This window comes from Entelurus aequoreus, linkage group LG02 (genome assembly GCF_033978785.1).
Source record: "Entelurus aequoreus isolate RoL-2023_Sb linkage group LG02, RoL_Eaeq_v1.1, whole genome shotgun sequence".
In the NCBI taxonomy this organism is placed as follows: domain Eukaryota; kingdom Metazoa; phylum Chordata; class Actinopteri; order Syngnathiformes; family Syngnathidae; genus Entelurus; species Entelurus aequoreus.
The window spans coordinates 77,032,592-77,046,559 of NC_084732.1; the positions used below are offsets into that span (position 1 = coordinate 77,032,592).

General features: G+C 39.9%; 1 protein-coding gene across 3 annotated transcripts in view; it reads left to right on the forward strand.

Annotated features, from left to right (window-relative positions):
• LOC133639437 (cilia- and flagella-associated protein 70-like) overlaps positions 1 to 13,968 on the forward strand; it is a 54,511-nt gene that overhangs the window by 22,790 nt on the left and 17,753 nt on the right. For all 3 annotated transcript variants that reach the window (XM_062032734.1, XM_062032730.1, XM_062032741.1), the window contains 12 exons: positions 877 to 970; positions 1,097 to 1,234; positions 1,311 to 1,445; positions 4,503 to 4,565; positions 4,687 to 4,778; positions 6,479 to 6,536; positions 9,242 to 9,424; positions 9,511 to 9,642; positions 9,723 to 9,851; positions 11,856 to 11,989; positions 13,284 to 13,399; positions 13,588 to 13,794. In XM_062032734.1, the coding sequence (XP_061888718.1) occupies positions 877 to 970; positions 1,097 to 1,234; positions 1,311 to 1,445; positions 4,503 to 4,565; positions 4,687 to 4,778; positions 6,479 to 6,536; positions 9,242 to 9,424; positions 9,511 to 9,642; positions 9,723 to 9,851; positions 11,856 to 11,989; positions 13,284 to 13,399; positions 13,588 to 13,794 (1,481 nt within the window). The remainder of the gene's footprint in view (positions 1 to 876; positions 971 to 1,096; positions 1,235 to 1,310; positions 1,446 to 4,502; positions 4,566 to 4,686; positions 4,779 to 6,478; positions 6,537 to 9,241; positions 9,425 to 9,510; positions 9,643 to 9,722; positions 9,852 to 11,855; positions 11,990 to 13,283; positions 13,400 to 13,587; positions 13,795 to 13,968) is intronic.

Here is a 13,968-nt window from a genome sequence, read left to right on the forward strand (position 1 = left end):
GAGTCTGCTCATGCCCTTCTTGTATACAGCTATGCTGTTGTCCTTCCAGTCCAGTCTGCTGTTCAAGTGGACTCCTTGGTACTTGTACTGCCTCACTACTGCCACCTCCCGGGCTCCACAGGGGTCATTTTCTTCTTGAAGTCAATGACCAGTTCCTTGGTCTTGTCCACATTAAGGAGCAGATGGTTCGCCTGAGACCACTCCACAAAGCCAGCGATCACTGTCCTGTACTCCTTTCCATTTTTTTTTTCCAAAGTAAATTATCAAATTATAGACTGCAAAAATGACAATAGATTTTACGCTATAAAAAAATGGTAGATCAGTCGCCAGAACTTGAATGTAAAAATAAACTGGTACTGTTTTTTTTCATTTACAGTAACACCGTAAAAACAACAACCGTATATGTGGGGTTTTTTTTCACCGTAAAATTTCTGGGGCTTGAGCTGTCAGGTTTTTTTACTGCAAAATTGACGGATTATTTTTTTAGTTTATAACAAATATATATAATAATAAACAACATTTAGATTAAAAAAATAAAAAATAAACCAAAAAATTTTAAACAATAGAATAAAAACCCCAAAAACAATAAATAAATAATTATTAAAAAAATAGTAATAATATTAGTAATAATATGATGAGGCAATCCTTTATATTTCTATATGATTCAGTGCTACATGCGGCCCACTGGGGCAGCCATAACTACGATGTGGTCCTCAATGAAAACAAGTTTGACACCCCAGGGTAACTGAGTGAGTGAGTCCACAAGTAAAGTCATGTAAAGTGTATAGTTCTTGCGACTATTTGAAATTCACAAGTTGACTTTTGAAAGAGCAAATCAGACTGAAGTGATGTGCAAGATGGTGACTGGGATTTCAGGCTGCGTCAGAAGATCACAGAGAGCCGATTCTGGCCGCTTGAGATCATGAAGTCGGGAGCTTCCAATGACAAGCCGGGCGCCGCTTCCAGGATGGTGAGAAATTGTCATTCTTAGAGGATATAGACACCGAAAATGCAGATAAATGTACAATCGCCATCTTGACCACCAGTAGCAAAGCGCTTCTCCAGGCACAAATCATGAAAACGTGTGTATATGCAGACAACAGAGGAGGAGCCACAGATCCCCTCCCATGGTGTGGCCTTTATCGACTTGGGCCGTTTGCTGTATCCAGGAATTAGCCGTATCCGAGGAGCGTACCAAATTCAGCCCTACTCAACCACTTTGTTACTTCACAAGGTATTGCTAGCCCATTTTTTTTTTAACCTTACACAAGACTGACTTCTTAGTCATGGATCTCATTCTTGTTCCACAGGCCAGGAAAGGTGTAAGTTTGTTAAAAGACTTTTCAAAGCCCGGAGGCAGCAAAGACCGCTCTGGCACAACTACAGGCTCTTCAAAGACAAATGCGGGAAAGACCAAGGATGCAAAGCCGTCGCATGCTGTTAAGGTTAGTAAGTTTGGGAACCCAGTTATTTGTACAGTGGGTCTGAGTTAGTGTTTACCTCATCCTTCAATCTCAACTCAATCTAATATCAATGCAAGAGTAGTGGGAGTACATATCTACCTCTAAAGACAACATTATGAGAAGCTACAGGTAAGCTTACAAGTAGAGATGTCCGATAATGGCTTTTTTGCCGATATTCCGATATTGTCCAACTCTTAATTACCGATTCCGATATCAACCGATACCGATATATACAGTCGTGGAATTAACACATTATTATGCCTAACTTTGTTGTGATGCCCCGCTGGATGCATTAAACAATGTAACTTTACCATGAATTGATTAACGTGGACCCCGACATAAACAAGTTGAAAAACGTATCCGGGTGTTACCATTTAGTGGTCAATTGTACGGAATATGTACCGTACTGTGCAATCTACTAATACAAGTTTCAATCAATCAATCAAAAACAAGGTTTTCCAAAATAAGAGAACAACTTCAACTCCAGTTATGGAAAAAAGTGCCAACATGGCACTCCCATTTTTATTATTGAAGTCACAAAGTGCATTTTTTTTTTTTAACATTCCTCAAAACAGAAGCTTGGAATTTGGGACATGCTCTCCCTGAGTTAATCCTAATACCCACTACAACTATGGGAAATACTATACTTTGACTTTCACAAAGTGCATTATTTTTAATTTTTTTTAAACATGCTTCAAAACAACAGCTACAAAAACAATGAAGGCACACAGCTTCAGTCCAGAGTATATTAGAGCATACTTGCCAACCTTGAGACCTCCGAATTCGGGAGATGGGGTGGGTTTGGTGGTAGCGGGGGGTGTATATTGTAGCGTACCGGAAGAGTTAGTGCTGCAAGAGGTTCTGGGTATTTGTTTTGTTGTGTTTATGTTGTGTCACGGTGCGGATGTTCTCCCGAAATGTGTTTGTCATTCTTGTTTGGTGTGAGTTCACAGTGTGGTGCATATTTGTAACAGTGTTAAAGTTGTTTATACCGGCACCCTCAGTGTGGCCATACTTGCCAACCCTCCCGTTTTTAGCGGGAGACTCCCGGTATTCAGCGCCTCTCCCGATAACCTCCCGGCAGAGATTTTCTCCCGACAAACTCCCGGTATTCAGCCGGAGCTGGAGGCCACGCCCCCTCCAGCTCAATGCGGACCCGAGTGGGGACAGCCTGTTCTCACGTCCGCTTTCCCACAGTATAAACAGCTTGCCTGCCCAATGACGTCATAACATCTAGGGCTTTTAGAGAGTAGAGTGCACAACTGCGCACACAACAAGGAGACGAAGCAGAAGAACGAGGAAATTACAAACATGGCGACGCCGTCGACGAGCAGGATGAAGAAATACGCTTGCAAGTTCCAAAACGAATGGAAACAAGAATTTCAGTTTATCCAGGATAGTTCGAAGGGTAAGGTGTATGTTGCCTTTAAATTTTGTGGAACAGACTTCTCCATTAAACACAGTGGCCGAAATGATATACTCATCATGAACGGAGAAGTTAAACAGGACAATACTGCCATCTACTGGGTAGCCACCGGAACACTGAAATTCAAGTATTTCTTTTATTTATATGTATAATAAAATAAATATATGTATATACATATACATAGCTAGAATTCACTGAAAGTCAAGTATTTCATGCATATATATATATATATATATATATATATATATATATATATATATATATATATGTATATATATATATATATATATATATATATATATATATATATATATATATATATATATATATATATATATATATATATATATATATATATATATGAAATATATATGAAATACTCGAGTTGGTGAATTCTAGCTGTAAATAACCACGCCCCCCGCCCCCGACCAAGCCCCCTCCACCCCCCACCCCCACCTCCCGATATTGGAGGTCTCAAGGTTAGCAAGTATGAGTGTGGCTGTTGATCAAGTATGGATTGCATTCACTCATGTGTGTTTAAAAGTCGCATATATCATGTGACTGGGCCGGCACGCTGTTTGTATGGTGGAAAAGCGGACGTGACGACAGGTTGTAGAGGACGCTAAAGGCAGTGCCTTTAAGGCGCGCCCACAATAATGTTGTCCGGGAGGAAATCGGGAGAAATTTGTGAGAATGGTTGCCCCGGGAGATTTTCGGGAGGGGCACTGAAATTCGGGAGTCTCCCGGGAAAATCGGGAGGTTGAAACAGATACTGATAATTTCCGATATTACATTTTAAAGCATTTATCTACTTACAAGTCTATAATAGTTATCCATGGACAGTGGAACCTTGATTTATTTGGTTCTTGAACTAGACTCATAAGTAAAATAGAAAATGTCTCCATAAGAAACAATGTGAATATGAATATTGGGTTCCAGACATTTTGGTAGAGGTTTGCATACTTGTGTCAAGTGCTATACAGTACTGTATATCAAACATAACAAAGGGGTGATGAATCAACTTTTGATTGACTAACAAAGTGAAAAAAAACAACAGCTTAACTGTGCTCTGTGTAGCCGAGACACACACACACATTGTCACTAGGCCTGTGGTGCAATCACAGTTAGAAATCACAAAACTCCTTAACTTTAACAGCCAGGTCGCTACAAAGATTAGGTAGTAAAAATAAAATACAATTTACCTTGTTGGTTAATCTTCTTAGCGTGCAACGTAAGGGAGGTGGGGAGGATGGGAGGAGGGCAGTGTCGACAACGCTGTGTATACTTCCTGAATGTTTCAAACTACACATTGCTTATCACTCGCTTTTTTTAGACTTATATTAAGTTAGCAAAACTACAAAAATGCCGTAAAAAGGCGTGAGCAACGGAGAGGCACACAATGGGTGGAGGAAACGTTCGTACACAGAGATAAGGTTTGTACACCAAAGCAAATTTCTATTCAATTGGTTGTTCATGAATTAAAAAGTTAAAAGGTTTGTAAATCGAGGCTCCACCATACACATTGTCCTCAAATGTGGTTCACCACAAATCCAACCACAAAACAAAGATTGATATTATTTTTTGAGTGATCTGTTTTTATTTTTGTGTGTCAGGGGTCTGTCAATCAAAGTCTGACTGATGTGAGCACAGTTGATCTGATTCCTCCAGATAAAAAAGTAAGTTTCAAAACATCGTACGGAGTATAATATAATCTTTATAGGTGGTTGAAGCGCAAGTTTACTTTATTGTAAATTGAGAAATCTAAGCATGATGAGGTCACTTTTCCATTCATGACAGGCCTATTTGGACTCCAGATCGTACATTGTAATTGACATTTCCCTGAAGAAACCACTAGTGGCCAGAACATCTTCAGAGGAGCTGGCAAGAAGGTAATATACAGTAAGTGTTCCATAGTCATGCTCTAGATACACTATATTGCCAAAAGTATTTGGCAGGTGATCAGAGGAGCTGGCAAGAAGGTAATATACAGTGAGTGTTCCATAGTCATGCTCTAGATACACTATATTGCCAAAAGTATTTGGCCACCTGCCTTAACTCACATATGAACTTGAAGTGCCATCCCATTCCTAACCTATATGGTTCAAAATGATGTCGGTCCACCTTTCGCAGCTATTACAGCTTCAACTCTTCTGGGAAGGCTGTCCACAAGGTTGCGGAGTGTGTTTATAGGAATTTTTGACCATTCTTCCAAAAGCTCATTGGTGAGGTCACACACTGATGTTGGTCGAGAAGGCCTGGCTCTCAGTCTCCGTTCTAATTCATCCCAAAGGTGTTTTGTCGGGTTCAGGTCAGGACTCTGTGCAGGCCAGTCAAGTTCATCCACACTAGACTCTGTCATTCATGTCTTTATGGACCTTTCTTTGTGCATTGGTGCACAGTCATGTAGGAAGAGGAAGGGGCCCACTCCAAACTGTTCCCACAAGGTTGGGAGCATGGAATTGTCCAAAATGTTTTGGTATTCTGCAGCATTCAAAGTCCCTTTCACTGGAACTAAGGGGCCAAGCCCAACTGCTGAAAAACAACCCCACACCATAATTCCTCTTAGGGAATGGGGGGCGGGGGGAATGGTATTTATTTATTTATTCATTTATATTTATTTTTTGTCATAAAAAAATACAATCATGTGTGCTTACGGACTGTATCCCTGCAGACTGTATTGGTCTATATTGATATATGATGTAGGAACCAGAAATATTAATAACAGAAAGAAACAACCCTTTTGTGCGAATGAGTGGGAAGGAGGGGAGGTTTTTTGGGTTGGTGCATTAATTGTAAGTGTATCTTGTGTTTTTTTATGTTGATTTAATAAAAAATATTTTTATTTATTTTTAATTTTAATTTTTTTTAATTTCTTGTGCGGCCCGGTATCAATCGATCCGGTGGTTGGGGACCACTGCTTTACACCACTGCATCCGATGCTTTGCAGTGGACTTGGTGATATATGGCTTGGATGCAAACCCATTCCATGAAGCTCTCTGCGTACTGTACGTGGGCTAATTGGAAGGACACCTGAAGTTTGGAGTTCTGTAGCAACTGACTGTGCAGAAAGTCGGCGACCTCTTTGCACTATGCGCTTCAGCATCCGCTGACCCCTCTCTGTCAGTTTACGTGGCCTACCATTTCGTGGCTGAGTTGCTGTTGTTCCCAAACTCTTCCATTTTCTTATAATAAAGCTGACAGTTGACTTTGGAATATTTAGGAGCGAGGAAATTTCACGACTGGATGTGTTGCACAGGTGGCATCCTATGACAGTTCCACACTGGAAATCACTGAGCTCCTGAGAGCGGCCCATTCTTTCACAAATGTTTGTAGAAACAGTCTCCATGCCTAAGTGCTTGATTTTATACACCAAGTGATTAGGACACCTGATTCTGATCATTTGGATGGGTGGCCAAATACTTTTGGCAATATAGTGTATGTTGTACCATGTTTTATCTGCAAGTGCTTACCCCAGAGCTACTGGAAAAAAATCAGTTTTATGTATAACCATTCCATCAAAACATGTTGTATTTTAGATTTGTGCATGTGGAATATTCAAAGAAACTTTTTGCCTAAACTGTTTTTGTAGGGTAAAAGCACTGATCCCCCCAAGGCTACCTCCAGCAGGACCTAACCGAGCTGAAAGAGTAAATATGCTCACACACGTTAGACAGTGTATTTTGTGAACAAGTATTATTAAACTGCACCCACAACCAATTTACAATATATCAGATTTTTGCACGTCTATTTTTTTAAGTGACCAATATCCAATCACTGTGTCTTAATTCACCCGCTTGCACACACACCAGAAAAGTAGGTAAACAATAGGGGTGCAGAAAAAAATAGATTCATATCCGAATCACAATAATTTTGTCTCCTAATTCTACATCGATTCATAATTTTCAAAAATCAATTAAAAAAATTATACATATTATTAGTGATCACTGTCCATTTATTAGGAGCAAATCATTTCTCATGTTCAAAGGTATGTTCTAGGGTTGTACGGTATACCGGTACTGGTATAGTATTGTGGTACTAATGAATCAAAAACGGTACTATACTCTGTTTGAAAAGTACTGGATGGCGTGTCGTCATCTCATGACATTGCTGGTTTTGCGAGTTCGGCAGCGCACACACACAGAGTTCTTACAAGCAGACACAGTGTGTAGACAGAAAAGGGAGAACAGACGCATTTCGGCTTAAAAAACTAACGATAAAGGTGAAGCTATAACACGGAAACGCTTTAAGACATGGCCAGCTAGCTAGCGGCTAAAGTCCAGCCCCACTCGGCAGTGTTTTAGCTACTTCTAAATCACTAATCCTCGCCTCCATGGCGACAAATAAACTAAGTTTCTTACAAGTATCATCCCTGCAGGACGAGGAATAGCTAAACATACTTCACTACACACCGTAGCTCACCGGCGTCATAATGTAAACAAACGTCATTGGTGGATCTACACCTGACATCCACTCTAATGATACCAAGTACAGGAGCGTATCTAGTCGATACTACTATGATTACATCGATATTTTTTTAGCATCACAAAATCTTCTTTCGTTACTTTGAATATGACCAATGTATGATCCTGTAACTACTTGGTATCGGATTGATACCTGTATTTGTGGTATCATCGGAAACTAATGTAAAGCATCCAAACAACAGAAGAATAAGTGATTATTACATTTTAACAGAAGTGTAGATAGAACATGTTGAAAGAGAAAGTAAGCAGATATTAACGGTAAATGAACAAGTAGATTAATAATTCATTTTCTACCACTAGTCATTAATACATTTTTTTTTTTTTTTTTTTTTTTTAATGTCCTGCCCAGCTTCTCAGGCAAATCATACAGTAGATGTAGATGCCCATATAGGCTGTTCAGATTTACTTTACAAAAGAGAAGTGTAGGATACTTCTCTTGTTGCCTTATTTGTATTTGACTTTATTAAATGTATTTATATTATCATTTGGTGCAGCCGGGCCGGAGCAGGAGGGGATAGAAAGAGGAAAAAAAGGAAGACAGAGGGGGGAATTGTGGGGACAAGAGGGGGATTAGACAGAGAGACAAAAACAACAACAGCAAACACAACAACAACAACAACAATAGAGCAACATCAGCAAATACGACATGTACAAATATGATGGTAAAAGTAATAGCAAATAAGCAGTTAGCGAAAATAAAAAATAATACAAAAATGACAATGAGCATTATTACACTAAAAATGGAGCAATACAAATACCAATAGAAATAGCGCTATTGATAATAAACAATACCAATACTTTACCTTTATTATCAACAATACAATTGTTCAAATGCAACACTACATATACGTAATGATAGCTTGAGATACGAAAGAATGCAGAAAAATGGAGGGGAAGAAAGAGAAGCAACCTACATTAACCTTGTAGATTGTTATAGTAACAATAGGTTAAGCTTTGTCAGTGTGCCATGTGTTATACCCAGTTTACCCTAGGGCAACAACGTTAATATATGTTTGATGAAACGTGATTATGTGCATGAGTGTATGTGTGCATATGTACTTGTATATGTACAGTATGTGTATATGTGTTCTTGTACAGTGAATGTATATGTACAGTATGTGTATATGTGTGTTTGTACAGTGAATGTATATGTATAGTATGTATACGTGTGTGTTTGTACAGTGAATGTATATCTACAGCAGGGGTATACAGTGTGTGTGTTTGTACAGTGAATGTATATGTACAGTATGTGTATATGTGTTTGTACAGTGAGTGTATATGTACAGTATGTGTATATGTATGTTTGTACAGTGAATGTATATGTACAGTATGTGTATACAGTATGTTTGTATAATGAGTGTGCGTGTGGATGTACGAACTTTGAGTGTGTAAATATGTACTGTATTTGTATATGTATGTGGGAGCGTAGGTACCTATGTATGTGTGTATGTATGCAAGTGAGTATATGTGAATCTGCATGCACAATACATTTGACTCCCAGTGTGTGCGGGAGCCAGAGTACGGCCCCATTAATACATTTGACAAAATAATAGAATGGAAAATGACACAATATGTTACTGCATATGTCAGCAGCTAAATAAGGAGCCTTTGTTTGTTTACCTACTACTAAAAGACAAGTTGTTTGTATGTTCACTATTTCATTTCAGGACAAACTTGCAATAAGAAACATATGTTTAATGTACCATTAGATATATATAAATAATGCCATTTTTTGTGGTCCCCTTTATTTAGAAAAGTACCGAAAAGTATCGAAATACATTTTTGGACCAGTACCACACTACTGCACTGTATATACTCGTAATCACTCCCAAATAACCCCTTTTGACGTCTTTTTCCTTTTTTTTTTGAAGGCAGTATTAAACTTTCACAAGCAGGTGGGCAATGTGGTGAAGCATATTTCGGAGCAGTACGAGGAGTTGTTTGGAGCAGGATTCCAAGCATCCATGAGCTGCGACCAGGACCCGATGATGGCTCAGCTGATGGGCGCTCTCAATGTCTCCGGGAAATACTTTGCCTTCAAGGAAAAACTGAAGGTTTGAATACCGGTACCTGTATGTCACCTTCAGCACGGATGTGTTACACGTGTCAACCAGCTTGTGTGTGTGTGTGTGGTGTGTAGCCTGCTGTGGTGAAGTTTGTGCGTGACAAGGTACAGCAGACGGAGTCCTTTACAGAGCAGCAGGATCTGCAGGAGTTTGTCAGCAAGCTGTACGTGGACCTGGTGGATGAGATGCATGTTGCTCTCAACAAAGTATACGCAAACACACCCTCCACCAAACACACGCTGTTTATACGCGCATAATCACTGTAATTATTCCCCTCCCTAATTAGATTTATTCACGTGCCATTGAGGATGATCCAATTAATGAGATCCATTTGAGCATTTACCATCTTACACATTTTGCCCGAGAGGCTCAGCTCATGAGGGATTATCCTCTGGCTGTTCGCTACTACCAGGAGGTACAATAACATCTGTTACTTGCCGTGTGTACAGTAATTATGTCAGGGGTGTCCAAACTTTTTCCACTGAGGGCCGCACACAGGAAAAATTAAAGCATGTGGGGGCCATTTTGATATTTTTCATTTTCAAACCATAACAAAATATATGCATTTTTTAATTTATTTTACCTTTAGGGGTCCCGGGGACCATAAAGGGTCTCAGTCATTAAAATGTTAAAAATAAGTCAGATTATTATTTTTTTTAAATTATTTAACGCTTACAGTAAATCTCTATATCAACTTCAAGTTGATATAAAGTAATACAAATTTAAAAACATGTTTTATGGCTTTTCTGTCAAAAACAACTTAGTGTTTTTGTAGTAAAACTGAAATATGCAGTATTTAGTAATTAGAGCCCTAAAAGATCAATAATGCACCATTGATTTTAATTCTTTCACATTTTTGAGTAATCACAGTGAAAAGATAAATAAAAAAATCACTAAATATAATTGGGATCCAAAAGGTGCCCCACTCATAAAGTGATACATTTTTAGGGACCGAATGTCCCTTTGGGACAGAGGACCCTATTGTAATTGTAAGGTTTTATTCTTTCTTTCTTTATTATTATACCGCAGCTTTGAGCTGTAATTTGACCCCCTTAACATGCTTCAAAACTCACCAAATTCGACACACACATCAGGACTGGCGAACATTGCGATTTAATCAAAAAACCAAACCCCAAAACTCAAAATTGCGCTCTAGCGCCCCCTAGGAAGAAAACAGACTAAACTGCCTGTAACTTCCAGTAGGAATGTCGTAGAGACATGAAACAAAAACCTCTATGTAGGTCTCACTTAGACCTAGATTTTATACACTGACATCCTTCAGCAAAAATCAACAGGAAGTTTGTAATTCCCCCTTCTAAACAACAGTTTTGTAAAAACAGTCACCTTTGCCTCTTTGAGCTGTAATTTGACCCCCTTAACATGCTTCAAAACTCACCAAACTGGACACACACATCAGGACTGGCAAAAATTGCGATCTAATAAAAAACCCAACCCCAAAACTCAAAATTGCACTCTAGCGCCCCCTAGGAAGAAAACAAAGACACAACTGCTCCTAGGAAGAAAACTCTGACAAAACTGCCTGTAACTTCCAGTAGGAATGTCGTAGAGACATGAAACAAAAACTTCTATGTCGGTCTCACTTAGACCTACATTTCATTCATTGACAACCCCCAGCAAAAATCAACAGGAAGTTTGCAATTCCCCCTTCAAAACAAAAGTTTTGTAAAAACCGGTCACCTTTTTTCAAACATTATCTCCTCTGAGCGTGTTTGTCGTGTCGGCTTCAAACTAGCACAGGAGAGAGATTGAACCCTTCTGATTAAAAGTTGATGAAAGAGTTTTAATTACTGCTCCGGTTTTGATTTTATGTGCCGTCAAAGTCGGTCCCGTCCATCGCTGCTTGCAGCTTTAATTATTAGGTTGTTCTTTTACTTTCAACACTTAAGTTACGAGATCAACTTCAGATATATCTGTCGATTTTATGCTGGAACTATTATTTTGTTTGTTTTATGCGCTTTTGTCAAAGAAAACTTTGATGTTTTTATATGGCTAGTACACAATATATGCAATATTTACCACATAAAACATTTTAAAGTGAAATATTTGAAGTAATTGGAGCCCTGAAAATAATTCATTATAACATGGATTTTTTGTCAGTATTTTTTTTTTTATGAGCAACGGCAAAAAAAGAAAAATGAAGAAAGACAAAAGAAAAAAAAAACAGCCTGCATGGCAGCTTTTGTGTCAACATTGCAACTTTTTCTCGTTAGATTTCACCTCATTCCACTTTTTTTAATGTTCTTTTTTATTTTTACAATAGTATTTCCAGAATGTGTGGCGGGCCGGTAAACAATTAGCTGCGGGCCGCAAATGGCCCCCGGGCCGCACTTTGGACACCCCTGAATTATGTTATCATTCTGCATGAAGGCATGGACGTCTTGTGTCTGTTTTGCTGCAGTTGGTTGTGAGGGAGCCCCGTGAGCCCTCCCACAAGTTTGAATGGGGGGGCCTCTACATGCAAACCGGAGAATACATGACGGCGAAAATGTGTTTCCACGATGCCGTGGCTCTCCAACAAACACACCTGCCCAGGTCAGACATGGAACGCTATGAAAACGTAGCATAGATATTAGCAACTTATCTGAGGCATTGAGTCAATTGCAACTGGACTGTTCAGAGTTTCTTAAAACGGATGTGTCAAACTTGTTTTTGTTGAGGTGCTGCCCTCAGAGGGCCGCTTGTAACAGTGAATATACCGTATTTTCCGGACCATAGGGCGCACCGGATTATAAGGCGCACTGCCAATGAATGGTCTATTTTTGATCTTTTTTCATATATAAGGCGCAACAGATTATAGGGTGCATTAAAGGAGTCATATTTGTTGTGTTTGTACAGGGGAAGAGGACGGCACAGACAGTAGGGGCAATGTTTAACTCTATTTTATTTATATATATATATATATATAAATAAATAATAATACTATTAATAAACAAGGGAATGGAGTGTGTGAACTAATCCAAAAGTGTATGGTGTATGACTATGTGTGGATATTACCTGAAGAGTGTTACCCGGAAGTGTTGAGCGAGGTGCGGTAGTCCAAGGGGGGGGGGGGGGGGCAAGACAAGCTCGGAGATCCGTGAGACAGGCAGGTAGTCGGGGGCTGATAGCGAGGCGTCAGAGTCCGTGTCCAGGCGGGAGGTCGAGATCCAAGAATCAGCCGGGGAAGCAGAGGGAACGCGGGAAGACGAGACACACAGCTCGTAACGTGGGAACGGAGGTACGCTGCTGAAAGGGGGCGACAGGGAGGACACGAGACAACTGAGCACGGTGGGTGAGAAAACACAGAGAAAGATTGCATAGAGCATGCTAGGTTCGGATTACTGTACAGGACAGGTCGCTACGTTCTGGCGCTGGATAGCAGGTCGTGCAGGCTTATGACGGCAGGTCCTCTGATCAGCCACAGGTGCGCTGATTGCTGGTGATTGATTGCAGTCGCTTGCTGCTGCCGGACTGACACGCGCCCGGCGCGCTCCTGGAAGTGCGCTCCGCGCAGCACACACATGAATGCACACAGACGTGTGCCCGGGCGGTGACAATATAAGTTATGGAGTTCATTTGAATTTATCATCCGAATAATTCATATACTGTCTTATCGGCCCAGGACTAGCGAAATGTTTTCTGCGACAATCCGAACAGTCCAGTTGTGATCAAATTAATGCCTTGAGAATGTAATGCCCTAGAAAAAAGAAAATATATCCAATGATACATTTTGTTTTGGATCAAATAAACCAATGCTCTTTGGTTTGGCTCCCAGAGAGTCGGTAAAGGCTTCAAATTGTAGTTGTATGTACTTAAAGCTTGTGTTTGTGTTATGTTATCTGTTTAGTCTGATGATGTGTGGAGTGCTGGCAGCGTTGTTTAATGACTTTGAGCAAGCTGAGACTTTATTGGAGCGAGCCACAAACATAGAGCCTTTGGATTTGGTGGCTTGGACCTTGCTGGGTGAGATCCATGTTTTCACTCTATCCAAATACCACAACACAAATCCTCCAAGAAACAAATCTTGTAACTGAGTTGATTAATGTGGCCACGTTTCCTGGCGTTTAGCCACACCGTATCATTCATGAACACAAGCAGAAATGTGCAAAGTGGCTTTTCTCAGTATCTTCGGGTCTGCATTCGTTGCCCAGGTCTGGTCCAAGACAGCCAGGGCAAATCCATCCTGGCTGAAAGGGCTTTCCTGGAGGCTAAAAACCATCTGAAAGCAAAAGAAGCCAATAGTCAAACAAACAAGACGGAAGACACGGATGTGGATGAGGAAAGTGAAAAGCTGGTGGAACAGGAAGAGGAAAAGCCCGCTCCACCTCCTGTTCAGTCTCAGGCCATCAAGCAAACTGGTGAGACGACAACTTTTTCATCTAAATCTTACGACGCAAGCTAAATAATTCTGAGAGTGTGTGTTAGTGATTCCAAGTATAATTTGTTTTGACGTGTTTTATTTTATCCTGCATTTTTGTATGTGTGTATTCAAACATGGAAAAACAGGGGTTTCTAACACGTTTGTCAAAGTT